The following is a 17,099-nucleotide window of genomic DNA, read 5'->3' as shown; positions in this document are numbered from 1 at the left end:
GAAAAATAAATATATCTTTCGACTATGTTAGAAACAATTAACTCTAAAAACGAAAACGTATAAGTTCAACATTTTATCCGCTGGTAGCTGCTTAATACATCATGTTTAATAATTGATTATAAATTATGACGCATGTGTAATTTAAGCGTTATCACGGAAAATATAATTAAAAGATTTGATATATTATCGTAAACAATAATGATTCATTAAAATACGTCAATTTTAAAAATTTCAATCTTTAATACGTATTATTATATCAAGGAATCTTAACTCCAAATTTGATCATTATAAACTATTTTTAAATTTGTTTCAAAAAAAAATTATATGATGAAGAATATTTTAGTTGACTTATGTTTAGGTAAAATGAAGGTTGATACTGCACCAAAGAAAGGTACAATTTAATCGTATTCCTTAGTTAAATTCCATTTTTTTTATTGCACATTTTTTAGATAATAAAAAGGTTAATGTGTGGTCTCGTGTTAGAAAATGTTTTGGTTGCAGAAGAAAAGAAGGTATCAGGCCTGATGGCCTAGTCATTAATGCTTTAATGAACGACGTGAGGGAATACCCTATTTTCAAAAAGTGTTTTGAAAATAGGGGTATCGGCAAGATGAATGTTTGTGAAGATGGGGTAGAGGGGGTTGTCAGAGGTATGTCAGTTAATCCCTGTAAGGACAACCTTTCTTACCCCATCTTCAAAATGTGTCCTCAAAAATTGAAGGTGGAGGATAATATTATTGATCCTGTTGAGGATGTTAAATATTCTTCCAAGGATGATACAAAAATAAAACCCATTTGCACAGATTACGATTTTGTAAAGCTAATAGGCCAGGGTGGAGCTGCTAAGGTTTTCCTTGCCCGTTCCAAAACAAATGGGAAGGAATACGCCGCAAAGGTGATTCGGAAGCAATTCCGTGACGATATAGAGGTTTGCATTAAATCATTTAATATTTATATGCTGTTTAATAATATTTCTAAATTGTGCTTATCAAGTTCTTCTTCAAAATTTTATTAATGTCTAATAACCATATAATATTTAAGCTTTATAGTTACTAACCTCCATTCTACATTTGATTCGTATTATTAAATATTGACTATATTTTTTATAAATAGGATGCCTACAGCAAAAGGCTAATTCATAGAGAAAAGTTAGTTTTCGATAAAACTAAAAAACTCCCATTTATGGTTGAGTTATTCGCCTACTACCACACCCCTATGAAGTATGTATTTTATACTTTAATATAAGTTTATATATTTATAAAAATATTTATTAAATTGAGAATATAAAAATATTTTAATAATTAAAGATAATTATTTATCTATTAATTTACAGTTACGCCTTCATCATGGAGCACGTTGACGGTGGAGACCTCCATCGTCACCTCCGACATCAACCTAACTCTACACTACCCGAGCACCATGCTCGTTTCTATGCGGCGGAGATAACCTTAGCACTCCACCACCTACACAGTAGAGGTAACATTTTTATAGTAAAATTATTTACCAATTTTGGAATTAAAAATAATATTTTTTTTGTTAATTTTATTAAAATTTAATATTTTTCTACCCAGGAATCATCCATAGAGACGTTAAACCGGAAAATATTCTATTGTGCTCCGATGGCCATATCAAACTATCTGATTATGGCCTATGCACGGTAATAAATTTTTTATCTCAATAAAATTAATAGCACAGAAACGTTAGGAATAAAATTTTAGAACATAAAATAGATAAACTGAGCGCTCATATGTGTCTAAATAGATATATAAATATAACATTAAAGAAGATTGTATAATTCAGTATCTTTTAACACTGGGCTTATGATGCATTTTCTTTGAAATTTTGAGGGAGTTACTAATAGGGATACTATCTTTTACAACATACATCCTTATGATTGAATCCTTTATTTCAGTCATCGAATCATGAAGTTAGGTATAACGAGATTGCTCTAGATGAAGGGTCTATCAGACAATCAAAATCATAATTTCTGGCAATATTTTTAAATAACAGGTTCTGTTCTGCCCGTTTCTCAAAATCTTTAAAATGTTTATAAGAAATAAGTCCATAGGCTTTGAATATAATATTCAGCAATAACTTACAGTTTAATAATTTGTATTTTATTATATTTAAAAAAATATATAAAAATATTAATACTAATATTTTCCCATATCCTTATTTTTTAAAAACCTTTTATTTTTTAAAATTAATTTCATATCAATTGCCAAATTAAATCTTCAAAAAAAAGTAGATAGTAACGAAAATATTATTCGAGCTAAGGTATGTGCCAGCTCGTATTAAAATTTAATTTATTTTTTAAGTTTCCACTGGCTGTTCTCACGGCTCAGCCTTACACGGCTCAACCAAGTCTTAAATTCGATTATCAGAAATGCACAAAATATATATAGAAATAATTAAATAATATTAGTAAACTTTAGAAAAATAAACTCCATCCATTTAATTTTTAACATATTTTTATTTGGGGGTTTATAGTTTAAATTATCTTAATAGGTTTTAGATTTTTAAAATAAAGATAAGAATATATGTTTGTAAATTGATTCCTCTTTGAAATATATTTATTTTATTTTAAAAAAATATAATGTGATATAGCCATATTTATAATTTTTATAAGCGTTTGAACTTGTTTAAAACGATATGAAAGTATTAACAGCCTTATTTTATTAAATTGCAATAACACCCACGTATTTTTGTTTAATCACGCCAACCTCCGAAATTCTATGCCACCCTTGTAGCATGAAACCACTAGTTGATACCACAAAAATAACATGTTCCAGCTTAATTTTGACCTAGAACTAGCGGGTTGAAATGCACGCACTGATTCTACTAGGCCATAGAGGCTAGAAAGCACAATCATTTTGTTATTGTAAAATTAGGACTCTTTGAATATTTTAATTAACACATTCGAAATCGGTTGAAAACTATACATCATTGCCAGTTTTAATTTTATCTATTAAAATGTTTCATGTACACCTTCTTTATGGAAACGGTTAATAAAATTTAAATTTTGTATTTAGCTTTCTCGGTTTCCAATAATTAAACATTCCAATTTTAACTTGGCAAAAATTTCCCACTAAGATTTTCCAATAAACATTTTCTTAGATAATCAGTAATTTTTTAATATTAAGAATAAATTTTCTGATATATTTTTCAACTTCTCTTATTTACTTTAATACATATACGGTTATATAAAAAATAATCTAGGATATTCTACCAAGTTTCATCGAAAGACGAAAATCTCTGCGAGTCGGGACTGTCTACTACAAGGCACCCGAAGTTTCATTCGATCCATATTATAGTAAACATTGCATTTTATCCTTTTATTTAACAAAAAAAATTTCTATTTCTAATAATAAAATATATCGTAGAGCTAGTATAACTTCTGGATTTAGTAAGAAAAAAATCATAATATTTACATAATTAAAATATATTTTAAAAATGTCGTTATCTAAAATTTTAAAACTATTTATTTACTTAAAATTGAAAGGCTATAGCATAGATTGGTGGGCCTTAGGGGTAGTTTTGTACGAAATGTTGGTTGGCAAACTCCCCTTTGGCCTAGAAGCCAAGCCCTCTCACAACGATGACCACTATCGTTTACAAGGTTCAATAATTACTTATACTTTAATGAAATTTGATAAAAAATATTTAAACTCAATAAATTATCATTGAATATCAAAATTTAATTTCCAATTATAAAGAAAATAAATAAATTTAATATATATTTTATTTTATTTAGCTAAATATGGAAGGGTGAAAATCCCTATATCCATTTCCTTCAAAGCCTCCTCCATCATCAGAGGATTCTTGACAGAGGTTTGATATAAATAATTAAATTTTATTTTAAAACATTATATCAGTAAAATTCAGATGAACGATAAAATTAAGTTTATTTTCTAAATATGCTTTAAGAAATTAAAAAATTTTCTGAATTTAAAACTGAAAAAAATCTAATGTTAAATTTTTAAACTTTTCTAGTGATGTATTTTTGATATGTTTATTCGTATATTAAAATAAAAGCTTATTATTTATTTTTATTAAAGTTTTCATAAACAAATTTTTAAAAAATTCAATTTATAACTGCCTTAACTCATAAATATATGCATCATATATAATTGATAGGATCCCAAAAAAAGATTAGGAGGAGATGAAAATGGGTTTTCCAATATAAAATCACACCAATTCTTCAAAACAATTGAGTGGAATCTGGTAAAATTACATTGCTTATCTTTTTGAGTTTCATTATTTATTTATATGTTTTTTTTAACCTTTTAAGCTGGAAGAAATGAAATTGACACCCCCCTATAAACCTGAAACATTGTTGCACCCGCAACTATAGGGGGGTTTGGAATGCTTCCACACGTCCAAAATGATAGTTCTCATACTTAGGAATTTCGAGGAATGGATTAATCCCAGTGATAGTATACCCATACAGTACAAATACAATCCTAGGATATTAAATGAACCCAATATTCCCTCAAATATTAGACAAAAAATACTCTCCTAAAATTCTTATCGACGATTCAAAATCACTATTAGAAATAGGATAACAATACTACATTAATTATAGAGCGAGCTTTAAAGAACTTTTATGAAAATTTTTTACATCTCATAGGACCCTTTTTACTGACGGAAATAGATTACTGAATGACGTAATCTTGGTTAATACTGCCATAAATAGCTTAAATGGCGGTTATTACAACCTACTATTACATCAGATGCCCTATTGAGAACTCAGAAATTCGCGGGCACCAGATTATATGACATCTTTGCAGACTGTTAAGAAAAACTTAAAGGCTAAAGCACGAAAGAAAGGGATTCCAATATATAGTATTTGACGGAAGATGACGATAAAGTTGGGCCCAATAAGAAAAAAAGGAAATAAATTGGGGGAAAAGTAAAAATAAGGAGCCTCTTAGATAGTACTGAAGCTTCAGATTATTTGGAAGATTGTCAAACATCGTGTGACGATGGTATACATCCTATTTATTGGTTAATATAGATTGTTTAATTTTGATTTTTTTGGCATTGTCTTAATTTAAAAAGTGATTTTTTGTTTATTATCGATATATTAGATAAAGATGATGAAAAACTTAAACCGAAGAAAAAAAAGAGGGATGAAGAGTTAATTTTTTAGCTGTATTTTATCTATAAGGATTTGTTTGAATATTTAGAGAGATTGTATTATATAAAATTTAACATTTTGTATTATCATATAATTCTAAATTATATCCTAGTGAGAATAAGACTGACTTTGACATAAAGCCACCAGCGATAAAATCTCTGGCTAAGTCAAAACCTTCAGAACTAGATATCCCTATAAAGAAGCAAGGCCTAGTTACTCATATAAGCCATTATAGAGAAATCGGAAACTAATGCTAATAATAGAAATCTTCCAAAATTAATGCATGACGATGATACTACTCCAAAAATGATATCGGCGAAGCTCTCATCCTACGTATCCTTTCCATCATCTAATAATACTCAATTCAAGATAGCCAATGAAACAGAAATACAAACTTATTAACCACCCTTCCTTCACCAGATAGCAATGCGACGTGATCAACAAATCGAAGGAATTAGAATATTTTAAAATTAAAAACTCACAATATTGATAACAATTTTGTGATAAAAACGTCTTATTTATTGAAATCCGATCAACTTTCCATTATTATATTTTCAGCCAAAATTGGAACGTTAGTTTTGATTACATTTGATTTAGTATAGTTTTTTTTAACTGGAACACGCAAAATGCTTTATAATCACATTTATAACATCGATTATGATTGATTAAAGAAGCTTATAAAGTTTTTATAAGCAGATAAGGCATGTGTCACAACGTGTCATTCATATTGATTATTGAAAAAATTACATAATATATAAAGAATGTTAATATTATGTCTAATAAATGTAATGTATCAATAAATGTCGAAAAATATTTTTCTTGATATACATATTACTTTATATTTTTATAATAATTATCATTATTGAGGAATATTTAACGGTTTATATTTCCTTTTAGTAGTATTATTTTTGAATAATATTTTTAAAAAAATTAGGCATTTTCATCGGGTAAAAAGATTTTAAAAAAATCCCCATTAATTATTTAATGATATCTTAAATATTGATTAAAATTTTCAGCGAAGTGAAGGTGGACATTCATAATAATTCATTGCTAATAACAATATTAAAAAATTATTTCAAAATAATTTAAACTTTACTGTTTAATCGTTTGTAATAAAAAATTATTTATAACTATAGAATACAATTAAAACAATTAATATATAACAAAAATCGGGGTTCAACGCAGATCTCTATAAATATTTTTAAGCCCGATGCATGAAACTCTTATGGTAACTTGTAAAGTTCTTAGTTTATGATTAAAATTACATTTACTAATTATTTTAAAAAGTTTATTATTTTTTAAAAATTATATATTTGCGAACAAATGACTTTCTCTATATTGTATTAGGTGTTTCTATTTTTAGTAATGTTCGCCAAATATTGTTTAAGAATTGGCGATATTTTTTTACTTAACCTTCTAAAAAATAATAATTTTTAAGTTCACTAAAACACAGGTACAATTTTAACAAAAATTAGTAACAAAATGTAAATCTTTTTAATTTTGAAATAATTCTAAAATTAACAATTTGAAAATAAAAATTACTACAGTGGCGTCGCTAGGGGGAGGGCGCCGGGGCTAGAGCCCCCTGAAGCAAAAAAAAATTTTTTTTAATGGAATCTTAACCCCTTGAACTAAAATAAATTATTTTGATTGCCCCCTGAAAGATTTCTTTTATAATTCTAAAGAAAATAGATTTAATTTTATTATTTACAAATTAATAAGATTATCTAAATATTTATTAAATGAATACTATTTTAAATATTAGATTAAATTAATACATATAAATTATAGCTAGCAATCAAATTTTGTGTTAAAAATAGAATATCAATATCACTCACTTAATATTAATTTATCATTAACAGTTGAAGCTTAATTGGCTATTATTATTTAAATTATTTTATAACCTTAATTAAATAAATATAATCATTTATTAATTGAAAACTAAAAATTTAATATTGTAATTAGCAGAGTTCAAAATAACTAATCAACTATATTTATTTTTAAAATTTATTATCATACCTATTCCTAAGAATATTTTCAAGGTCCAAATAAGTATATTAAAAAGTAAGAAAGTAGACATATAGTTAAGATCCTCTATTATATACAGTTGTTTATAAAATATTAGGTAAAATGCCACTTTTATCGACGTATTTGACAGTTATAATATACTACAGCTAATATTATAATGAATTTTACTAATAAATGCTTTTGATAATAAATATAGTAAAAATTGCCTTCAAGTTTTTAACGCCATCTATTTAGTTATAAATATTTTAAAAATTAAACGTTTTATTATTCATCTTAAAATGGATGTAATAAATTTGATATCTTTTCTTTTCATTTTTACGTTATGAAATCTATTTTTTTCTTTATCAAAAAACAGTTTATAGTTAAATATTTAATAGAAGTTTTTGATATTTTTACAAATTACTATTATTTTAAGATATAATATACCAACTAGAGGTGGTGCGACAAAATCTTAATTGTTTTATCATATCATTCTGGTCCTTATTTTATAGTGTCAAAATGTTTCATTTCTAATATGGCATCCTTGCCGTGTTTAAATAACTCAAGGCCTCAATATATTTGCACAATTATTTCTTCAAAAGAATTTAGTGTTTTTATTTTATCAATTTATCCAACATAATAAATTCTGATACTAGCTTACATCGTGAGTGTCATGGCCATTACTGCAAATTAACCAGCATCTATTATTTGTGTGGGTATGTAATTTAATATTATTACTACAGCTGCTGAGAACATATGATTGCATATTTTAGATATGCAGTAATGGTCAACTGTGCAGTCGTTTATATATCATTAAAAATGGAAGATAATCTTTTAGAAATTTATAATCTCACAATAATTTTCTTGATTACTTATCTAGCTGCCATCATACGCTCTAACCACTATATAGTTTTATGATTTGGATTGGTCGTTTATATTCTCTTCTTCAAGAATTGTTAATTTAGTAAGGCCTATAAATTTTTTCTTATTAGTCCATTCTATAAAACATTGATGGTAACAGAAAGTTATATTAGTTTCATGACCTTTTGTCAATGTAAGTTGCTAAGAATTATATCTTATGTGGTTTTTAAAAACCATTATCAATTGAGGCATATGTATGAATTAATTAACCTTTTTTATCACTTGTAATTCTTTAGACGCATATATCAGCAATCGAAAATATTGTATACTATAAAAAATAGATTTTGTATTAAAAAATATTATCTTTATAAATGTCTTGTATTGTTTTAATTGTTTATATGCCAATTTATTTTGTATGCATAATATAATAAATGACAAAATATGAAATTCATAATAATTGTTCAGATTTAACAAATTTTAAAAAGAATAATATATAAATATAAAACCGGCCCGAAATTGGGGGGTATGGAGGGAGGGGCGATGCTCCCCATAAAAAATTTTTTTAGAAGAGCCCCATGAGATTGTAAAGGCTAGCGACGCCCCTGAATTACTTCTCTGTTTAATCGTATGTAATAAAAAATTAAATATTTATATCTATATCATATAATTCAAACAAATAACAAAAATCGGCATTAAAGTTCAAGCAGATCTTTTAAGGATTTTCAGCCTGGTCAGGAATATATTTTACTATGAACTAATTTTGGCTCAAATTTTTATTTAGCCAAACCTAGTCACTATCTATTGTCCACCGGGAAAAATAGTTAGCATTTTGACATTTTTTTAAACCAGTTCAGGCCTATTTAGGCCGTGCCCATCTTTAAATTTATATTCGTAATTAAAGCGATTAATTTTCATTTACCACATTCTGTTAGATTTAGATGCTGTAAACTTAATCACGTCTTTTCCTTTTATTTAAAGGTAATTTTCCAATTCAACTAGCTTCCTATCCTCCTTTATTTCAATATGGGAAATCCCTAATTTATATTTATGTTAGAATAATTTTATTTTTCATTTTATTCTAGTGATTTAAGAATTTTTTTTAATGTGCATTGCTATAAGGAATTATAAACCATTCCAAAAAATAATTATTATAAATGTCAGCCAAAGATCTTTTCGCATTTAGGAAAATTCTCTCTTCTCATTCCAAGCTGACGATATGGTCATTAAAATATCATGAAGAGTCTTCCATTACAAAGCTTTTAACACACTATTATGGCTTTCCCATATTGAAAATTTATATAAACAAATGAAACTTGAAAAACTAATTATTTAATTTATAAGAATGAAACTGAAAAGATTTTATTAATATTTTTACCCTTTATTTTTAGATAATGTATTAAACAGTGGTTCGGACATAAAAATATACAATTCAATTATGAATATAACTTTATATCCAAGATTAATCAGATTAATACATTGAATATTTTTCTCAGTATAAAACAATATTCTTATTATATAAAATTTGATCCAGTTGATAAGCAGGTGGGAGGGGAAATTAGTTGTAAGATCCAGAAGAATGCAAGCATGTTCTGGACGATCGCGATGAGTATACTCGATGTTGAGTGAAAATAACTTGGGAGAAAGATGTTGCACACTAGTTTATAAATTTATTTTAGATTGATTAAAATTATATATATATAGGAAAATTATGTTATTTTTATTTATTAATGTATACGAAATAAAAATATAAATTTTGAAATTAGATTAATGTAGTGATTTTACAATTGAAATTTGTGACCGACTTTCAAAATATTGTTCAACAAAGAAAATTTGAGAATAATAAGGATTGGTTATAGTTTTAAAATTTATAACTTTTTAGCACCCTGAATTCAAATACCAGATTCTGATATGTGATAAAGATGCTCCTGATAAATTCAAAAGGGTTAGTCATACAGCCAAGGCTATATGTTTGGCGGGTGAATTTAGTGATCAGATTAGTGGATGGTCTAGTGCTTGGAATTCATATCCAAAAAAATAGAATTTATCTTAAGATATATATTTTATTTAAGACCGACTCAGAATTAGGCATTGTCTAGCCAATTTATTATTCGGTTCGGATCGTATTTAATTTATCAAAATTAATTTTTATTAATAAAATAAACTTTAGGTATAGGTTATATAGTTATTTATTTTAATTCATTTAGCTTTTACGAAAATAGAAAGAAGAAAAAAAATGTAATAACTTTAATGATACGAAAATTATAAATATAAGATAACGGAGATTATAGAGATGTAATTCATCATTTACAATTGTGGGTACGATTGTTTAATTTGTCCTTTGGTATCGATATCCGTCAGCGGGTTTGAAATTAACTTGGGAACATGCTGTCATCTTCTATTCACTAATATACTAGCTCAAGCCAACATTAGACCTATCTAGCCTATAGTTTCTATGGTCAAATATTTAAATATTTTTAAAGAATATGAATCTAACCATAGTCGAATCATGTAGCAAGATGAATACTAAAAATCTGACATCTTGAATCAATTTTACCAATAACAAAGTAACTAATTAGAAGCCAGAAAAAAAAACTATCATATCCAGCCACGTAAATACAGACATGTTTCTTTGAAACATCAACTCTGAAAACTCACATTAATGATTAGTAAGTATGGCATTTTAGTGCTTTAGCCTGTCGGTATATAATTTATAGAAAAAACAATTATTGCTAAGAATAAAAATAACCCCTAAAAAATCAGAAACACATAAATCCAATGAGGTGAGTGGTTTATTGTTGGCACCTTGAATAAATTCTGGATACGTTGCCAGTATTTCTTATAAAAATAAGATCATCAATAAACAGCGGTGTCACATATGCAGCGTTCTAAAACGTGACTTTTATTGGGAATGGGTAGGGAAGGAAGGGGGTAGACATTAAGCTATTTTTAGAAAAGTTTCAAATATATAAAGGGATTATACGTTTTATTTGAATACAAGTATATTTAAAGTTTAAATAATAAGCATTTTTTTCGAATAAAACGATTTCGATATAAAGGCTTGTAATATTCATATTTACATCTCGGATTGACAGAATCAGAAATATTATATACAACAAAAATATATGTTGTATAAAATACAATTATTTCTAAAATAGAATGACTAAAATTAAAGCTCTAAAAAAATAAAATTGTGGAATGCCTCTTATAAATTTTATAAATCTGAAGGAATATTTTGCAACACTAAAATTAATTGTAGGTATGAATCTGATATAAAAAATTGTGTTTTAGAATACAAGCTCCTACAACTAAATGAAAATATTGTAGATAATATGTATAGAAAAATAAATATATCTTTCGACTATGTTAGAAACAATTAACTCTAAAAACGAAAACGTATAAGTTCAACATTTTATCCGCTGGTAGCTGCTTAATACATCATGTTTAATAATTGATTATAAATTATGACGCATGTGTAATTTAAGCGTTATCACGGAAAATATAATTAAAAGATTTGATATATTATCGTAAACAATAATGATTCATTAAAATACGTCAATTTTAAAAATTTCAATCTTTAATACGTATTATTATATCAAGGAATCTTAACTCCAAATTTGATCATTATAAACTATTTTTAAATTTGTTTCAAAAAAAAATTATATGATGAAGAATATTTTAGTTGACTTATGTTTAGGTAAAATGAAGGTTGATACTGCACCAAAGAAAGGTACAATTTAATCGTATTCCTTAGTTAAATTCCATTTTTTTTATTGCACATTTTTTAGATAATAAAAAGGTTAATGTGTGGTCTCGTGTTAGAAAATGTTTTGGTTGCAGAAGAAAAGAAGGTATCAGGCCTGATGGCCTAGTCATTAATGCTTTAATGAACGACGTGAGGGAATACCCTATTTTCAAAAAGTGTTTTGAAAATAGGGGTATCGGCAAGATGAATGTTTGTGAAGATGGGGTAGAGGGGGTTGTCAGAGGTATGTCAGTTAATCCCTGTAAGGACAACCTTTCTTACCCCATCTTCAAAATGTGTCCTCAAAAATTGAAGGTGGAGGATAATATTATTGATCCTGTTGAGGATGTTAAATATTCTTCCAAGGATGATACAAAAATAAAACCCATTTGCACAGATTACGATTTTGTAAAGCTAATAGGCCAGGGTGGAGCTGCTAAGGTTTTCCTTGCCCGTTCCAAAACAAATGGGAAGGAATACGCCGCAAAGGTGATTCGGAAGCAATTCCGTGACGATATAGAGGTTTGCATTAAATCATTTAATATTTATATGCTGTTTAATAATATTTCTAAATTGTGCTTATCAAGTTCTTCTTCAAAATTTTATTAATGTCTAATAACCATATAATATTTAAGCTTTATAGTTACTAACCTCCATTCTACATTTGATTCGTATTATTAAATATTGACTATATTTTTTATAAATAGGATGCCTACAGCAAAAGGCTAATTCATAGAGAAAAGTTAGTTTTCGATAAAACTAAAAAACTCCCATTTATGGTTGAGTTATTCGCCTACTACCACACCCCTATGAAGTATGTATTTTATACTTTAATATAAGTTTATATATTTATAAAAATATTTATTAAATTGAGAATATAAAAATATTTTAATAATTAAAGATAATTATTTATCTATTAATTTACAGTTACGCCTTCATCATGGAGTACGTTGACGGTGGAGACCTCCATCGTCACCTCCGACATCAACCTAACTCTACACTACCCGAGCACCATGCTCGTTTCTATGCGGCGGAGATAACCTTAGCACTCCACCACCTACACAGTAGAGGTAACATTTTTATAGTAAAATTATTTACCAATTTTGGAATTAAAAATAATATTTTTTTTGTTAATTTTATTAAAATTTAATATTTTTCTACCCAGGAATCATCCATAGAGACGTTAAACCGGAAAATATTCTATTGTGCTCCGATGGCCATATCAAACTATCTGATTATGGCCTATGCACGGTAATAAATTTTTTATCTCAATAAAATTAATAGCACAGAAACGTTAGGAATAAAATTTTAGAACATAAAATAGATAAACTGAGCGCTCATATGTGTCTAAATAGATATATAAATATAACATTAAAGAAGATTGTATAATTCAGTATCTTTTAACACTGGGCTTATGATGCATTTTCTTTGAAATTTTGAGGGAGTTACTAATAGGGATACTATCTTTTACAACATACATCCTTATGATTGAATCCTTTATTTCAGTCATCGAATCATGAAGTTAGGTATAACGAGATTGCTCTAGATGAAGGGTCTAACAGACAATCAAAATCATAATTTCTGGCAATATTTTTAAATAACAGGTTCTGTTCTGCCCGTTTCTCAAAATCTTTAAAATGTTTATAAGAAATAAGTCCATAGGCTTTGAATATAATATTCAGCAATAACTTACAGTTTAATAATTTGTATTTTATTATATTTAAAAAAATATATAAAAATATTAATACTAATATTTTCCCATATCCTTATTTTTTAAAAACCTTTTATTTTTTAAAATTAATTTCATATCAATTGCCAAATTAAATCTTCAAAAAAAAGTAGATAGTAACGAAAATATTATTCGAGCTAAGGTATGTGCCAGCTCGTATTAAAATTTAATTTATTTTTTAAGTTTCCACTGGCTGTGCTCACGGCTCAGCCTTACACGGCTCAACCATGTCTTAAATTCGATTATCAGAAATGCACAAAATATATATAGAAATAATTAAATAATATTAGTAAACTTTAGAAAAATAAACTCCATCCATTTAATTTTTAACATATTTTTATTTGGGGGTTTATAGTTTAAATTATCTTAATAGGTTTTAGATTTTTAAAATAAAGATAAGAATATATGTTTGTAAATTGATTCCTCTTTGAAATATATTTATTTTATTTTAAAAAAATATAATGTGATATAGCCATATTTATAATTTTTATAAGCGTTTGAACTTGTTTAAAACGATATGAAAGTATTAACAGCCTTATTTTATTAAATTGCAATAACACCCACGTATTTTTGTTTAATCACGCCAACCTCCGAAATTCTATGCCACCCTTGTAGCATGAAACCACTAGTTGATACCACAAAAATAACATGTTCCAGCTTAATTTTGACCTAGAACTAGCGGGTTGAAATGCACGCACTGATTCTACTAGGCCATAGAGGCTAGAAAGCACAATCATTTTGTTATTGTAAAATTAGGACTCTTTGAATATTTTAATTAACACATTCGAAATCGGTTGAAAACTATACATCATTGCCAGTTTTAATTTTATCTATTAAAATGTTTCATGTACACCTTCTTTATGGAAACGGTTAATAAAATTTAAATTTTGTATTTAGCTTTCTCGGTTTCCAATAATTAAACATTCCAATTTTAACTTGGCAAAAATTTCCCACTAAGATTTTCCAAATAAAACATTTTCTTAGATAATCAGTAATTTTTTAATATTAAGAATAAATTTTCTGATATATTTTTCAACTTCTCTTATTTACTTTAATACATATACGGTTATATAAAAAATAATCTAGGATATTCTACCAAGTTTCATCGAAAGACGAAAATCTCTGCGAGTCGGGACTGTCTACTACAAGGCACCCGAAGTTTCATTCGATCCATATTATAGTAAACATTGCATTTTATCCTTTTATTTAACAAAAAAAATTTCTATTTCTAATAATAAAATATATCGTAGAGCTAGTATAACTTCTGGATTTAGTAAGAAAAAAATCATAATATTTACATAATTAAAATATATTTTAAAAATGTCGTTATCTAAAATTTTAAAACTATTTATTTACTTAAAATTGAAAGGCTATAGCATAGATTGGTGGGCCTTAGGGGTAGTTTTGTACGAAATGTTGGTTGGCAAACTCCCCTTTGGCCTAGAAGCCAAGCCCTCTCACAACGATGACCACTATCGTTTACAAGGTTCAATAATTACTTATACTTTAATGAAATTTGATAAAAAATATTTAAACTCAATAAATTATCATTGAATATCAAAATTTAATTTCCAATTATAAAGAAAATAAATAAATTTAATATATATTTTATTTTATTTAGCTAAATATGGAAGGGTGAAAATCCCTATATCCATTTCCTTCAAAGCCTCCTCCATCATCAGAGGATTCTTGACAGAGGTTTGATATAAATAATTAAATTTTATTTTAAAACATTATATCAGTAAAATTCAGATGAACGATAAAATTAAGTTTATTTTCTAAATATGCTTTAAGAAATTAAAAAATTTTCTGAATTTAAAACTGAAAAAAATCTAATGTTAAATTTTTAAACTTTTCTAGTGATGTATTTTTGATATGTTTATTCGTATATTAAAATAAAAGCTTATTATTTATTTTTATTAAAGTTTTCATAAACAAATTTTTAAAAAATTCAATTTATAACTGCCTTAACTCATAAATATATGCATCATATATAATTGATAGGATCCCAAAAAAAGATTAGGAGGAGATGAAAATGGGTTTTCCAATATAAAATCACACCAATTCTTCAAAACAATTGAGTGGAATCTGGTAAAATTACATTGCTTATCTTTTTGAGTTTCATTATTTATTTATATGTTTTTTTTAACCTTTTAAGCTGGAAGAAATGAAATTGACACCCCCCTATAAACCTGAAACATTGTTGCACCCGCAACTATAGGGGGGTTTGGAATGCTTCCACACGTCCAAAATGATAGTTCTCATACTTAGGAATTTCGAGGAATGGATTAATCCCAGTGATAGTATACCCATACAGTACAAATACAATCCTAGGATATTAAATGAACCCAATATTCCCTCAAATATTAGACAAAAAATACTCTCCTAAAATTCTTATCGACGATTCAAAATCACTATTAGAAATAGGATAACAATACTACATTAATTATAGAGCGAGCTTTAAAGAACTTTTATGAAAATTTTTTACATCTCATAGGACCCTTTTTACTGACGGAAATAGATTACTGAATGACGTAATCTTGGTTAATACTGCCATAAATAGCTTAAATGGCGGTTATTACAACCTACTATTACATCAGATGCCCTATTGAGAACTCAGAAATTCGCGGGCACCAGATTATATGACATCTTTGCAGACTGTTAAGAAAAACTTAAAGGCTAAAGCACGAAAGAAAGGGATTCCAATATATAGTATTTGACGGAAGATGACGATAAAGTTGGGCCCAATAAGAAAAAAAAGAAATAAATTGGGGGAAAAGTAAAAATAAGGAGCCTCTTAGATAGTACTGAAGCTTCAGATTATTTGGAAGATTGTCAAACATCGTGTGACGATGGTATACATCCTATTTATTGGTTAATATAGATTGTTTAATTTTGATTTTTTTGGCATTGTCTTAATTTAAAAAGTGATTTTTTGTTTATTATCGATATATTAGATAAAGATGATGAAAAACTTAAACCGAAGAAAAAAAAGAGGGATGAAGAGTTAATTTTTTAGCTGTATTTTATCTATAAGGATTTGTTTGAATATTTAGAGAGATTGTATTATATAAAATTTAACATTTTGTATTATCATATAATTCTAAATTATATCCTAGTGAGAATAAGACTGACTTTGACATAAAGCCACCAGCGATAAAATCTCTGGCTAAGTCAAAACCTTCAGAACTAGATATCCCTATAAAGAAGCAAGGCCTAGTTACTCATATAAGCCATTATAGAGAAATCGGAAAGTAATGCTAATAATAGAAATCTTCCAAAATTAATGCATGACGATGATACTACTCCAAAAATGATATCGGCGAAGCTCTCATCCTACGTATCCTTTCCATCATCTAATAATACTCAATTCAAGATAGCCAATGAAACAGAAATACAAACTTATTAACCACCCTTCCTTCACCAGATAGCAATGCGACGTGATCAACAAATCGAAGGAATTAGAATATTTTAAAATTAAAAACTCACAATATTGATAACAATTTTGTGATAAAAACGTCTTATTTATTGAAATCCGATCAACTTTCCATTATTATATTTTCAGCCAAAATTGGAACGTTAGTTTTGATTACATTTGATTTAGTATAGTTTTTTTTAAC

The 17,099-nt window shown here is 27.0% G+C and overlaps 2 protein-coding genes across 2 annotated transcripts; both read left to right on the top strand.

Annotated features, from left to right (window-relative positions):
• Positions 1-363: 363 nt before the first annotated feature.
• LOC135930687 (protein kinase C zeta type-like) lies at positions 364-4,522 on the top strand. The gene is made up of 10 exons (XM_065467495.1): positions 364-391; positions 450-928; positions 1,114-1,220; positions 1,334-1,476; positions 1,572-1,657; positions 3,220-3,313; positions 3,503-3,619; positions 3,755-3,831; positions 4,138-4,224; positions 4,355-4,522. Exons 1-10 carry the CDS (start codon positions 364-366, stop codon positions 4,520-4,522), a joined length of 1,386 nt encoding a protein of 461 aa, XP_065323567.1.
• Positions 4,523-11,707: 7,185 nt separating this feature from the next.
• Positions 11,708-16,733, top strand: LOC135930686 (protein kinase C zeta type-like; the record flags this gene model as incomplete). Its single annotated transcript, XM_065467494.1, has 11 exons — positions 11,708-11,735; positions 11,794-12,272; positions 12,458-12,564; positions 12,678-12,820; positions 12,916-13,001; positions 14,566-14,659; positions 14,849-14,965; positions 15,101-15,177; positions 15,484-15,570; positions 15,701-15,795; positions 16,599-16,733. Coding segments are annotated over exons 1-11 (1,448 nt in total), but the record flags the coding sequence as incomplete, so codon positions are not given.
• Positions 16,734-17,099: the final 366 nt, after the last annotated feature.

This window comes from Gordionus sp. m RMFG-2023, unplaced genomic scaffold (assembly GCF_954871325.1).
Source record: "Gordionus sp. m RMFG-2023 unplaced genomic scaffold, tfGorSpeb1-WG-v2 contig_308, whole genome shotgun sequence".
Classification (NCBI taxonomy): Eukaryota; Metazoa; Nematomorpha; class Gordioida; order Chordodea; family Parachordodidae; genus Gordionus; species Gordionus sp. m RMFG-2023.
Note: the sequence above shows the minus strand (reverse complement) of the source record. Positions and strands in the feature narration are given on the sequence as shown.

What these genes read in the sequence shown, in the direction of transcription:
- LOC135930687 (XM_065467495.1), top strand. Translation starts at nt 364, where the DNA reads ATGAAGGTTGATACTGCACCAAAGAAAG. An exon ending in CCACCACCTACACAGTAGAG is followed by an intron (nt 1,477 to 1,571) that starts GTAACATTTTTA and finishes TTTTCTACCCAG; the next exon opens with GAATCATCCATAGAGACGTT. An exon ending in CTGATTATGGCCTATGCACG is followed by an intron (nt 1,658 to 3,219) that starts GTAATAAATTTT and finishes AAAATAATCTAG; the next exon opens with GATATTCTACCAAGTTTCAT.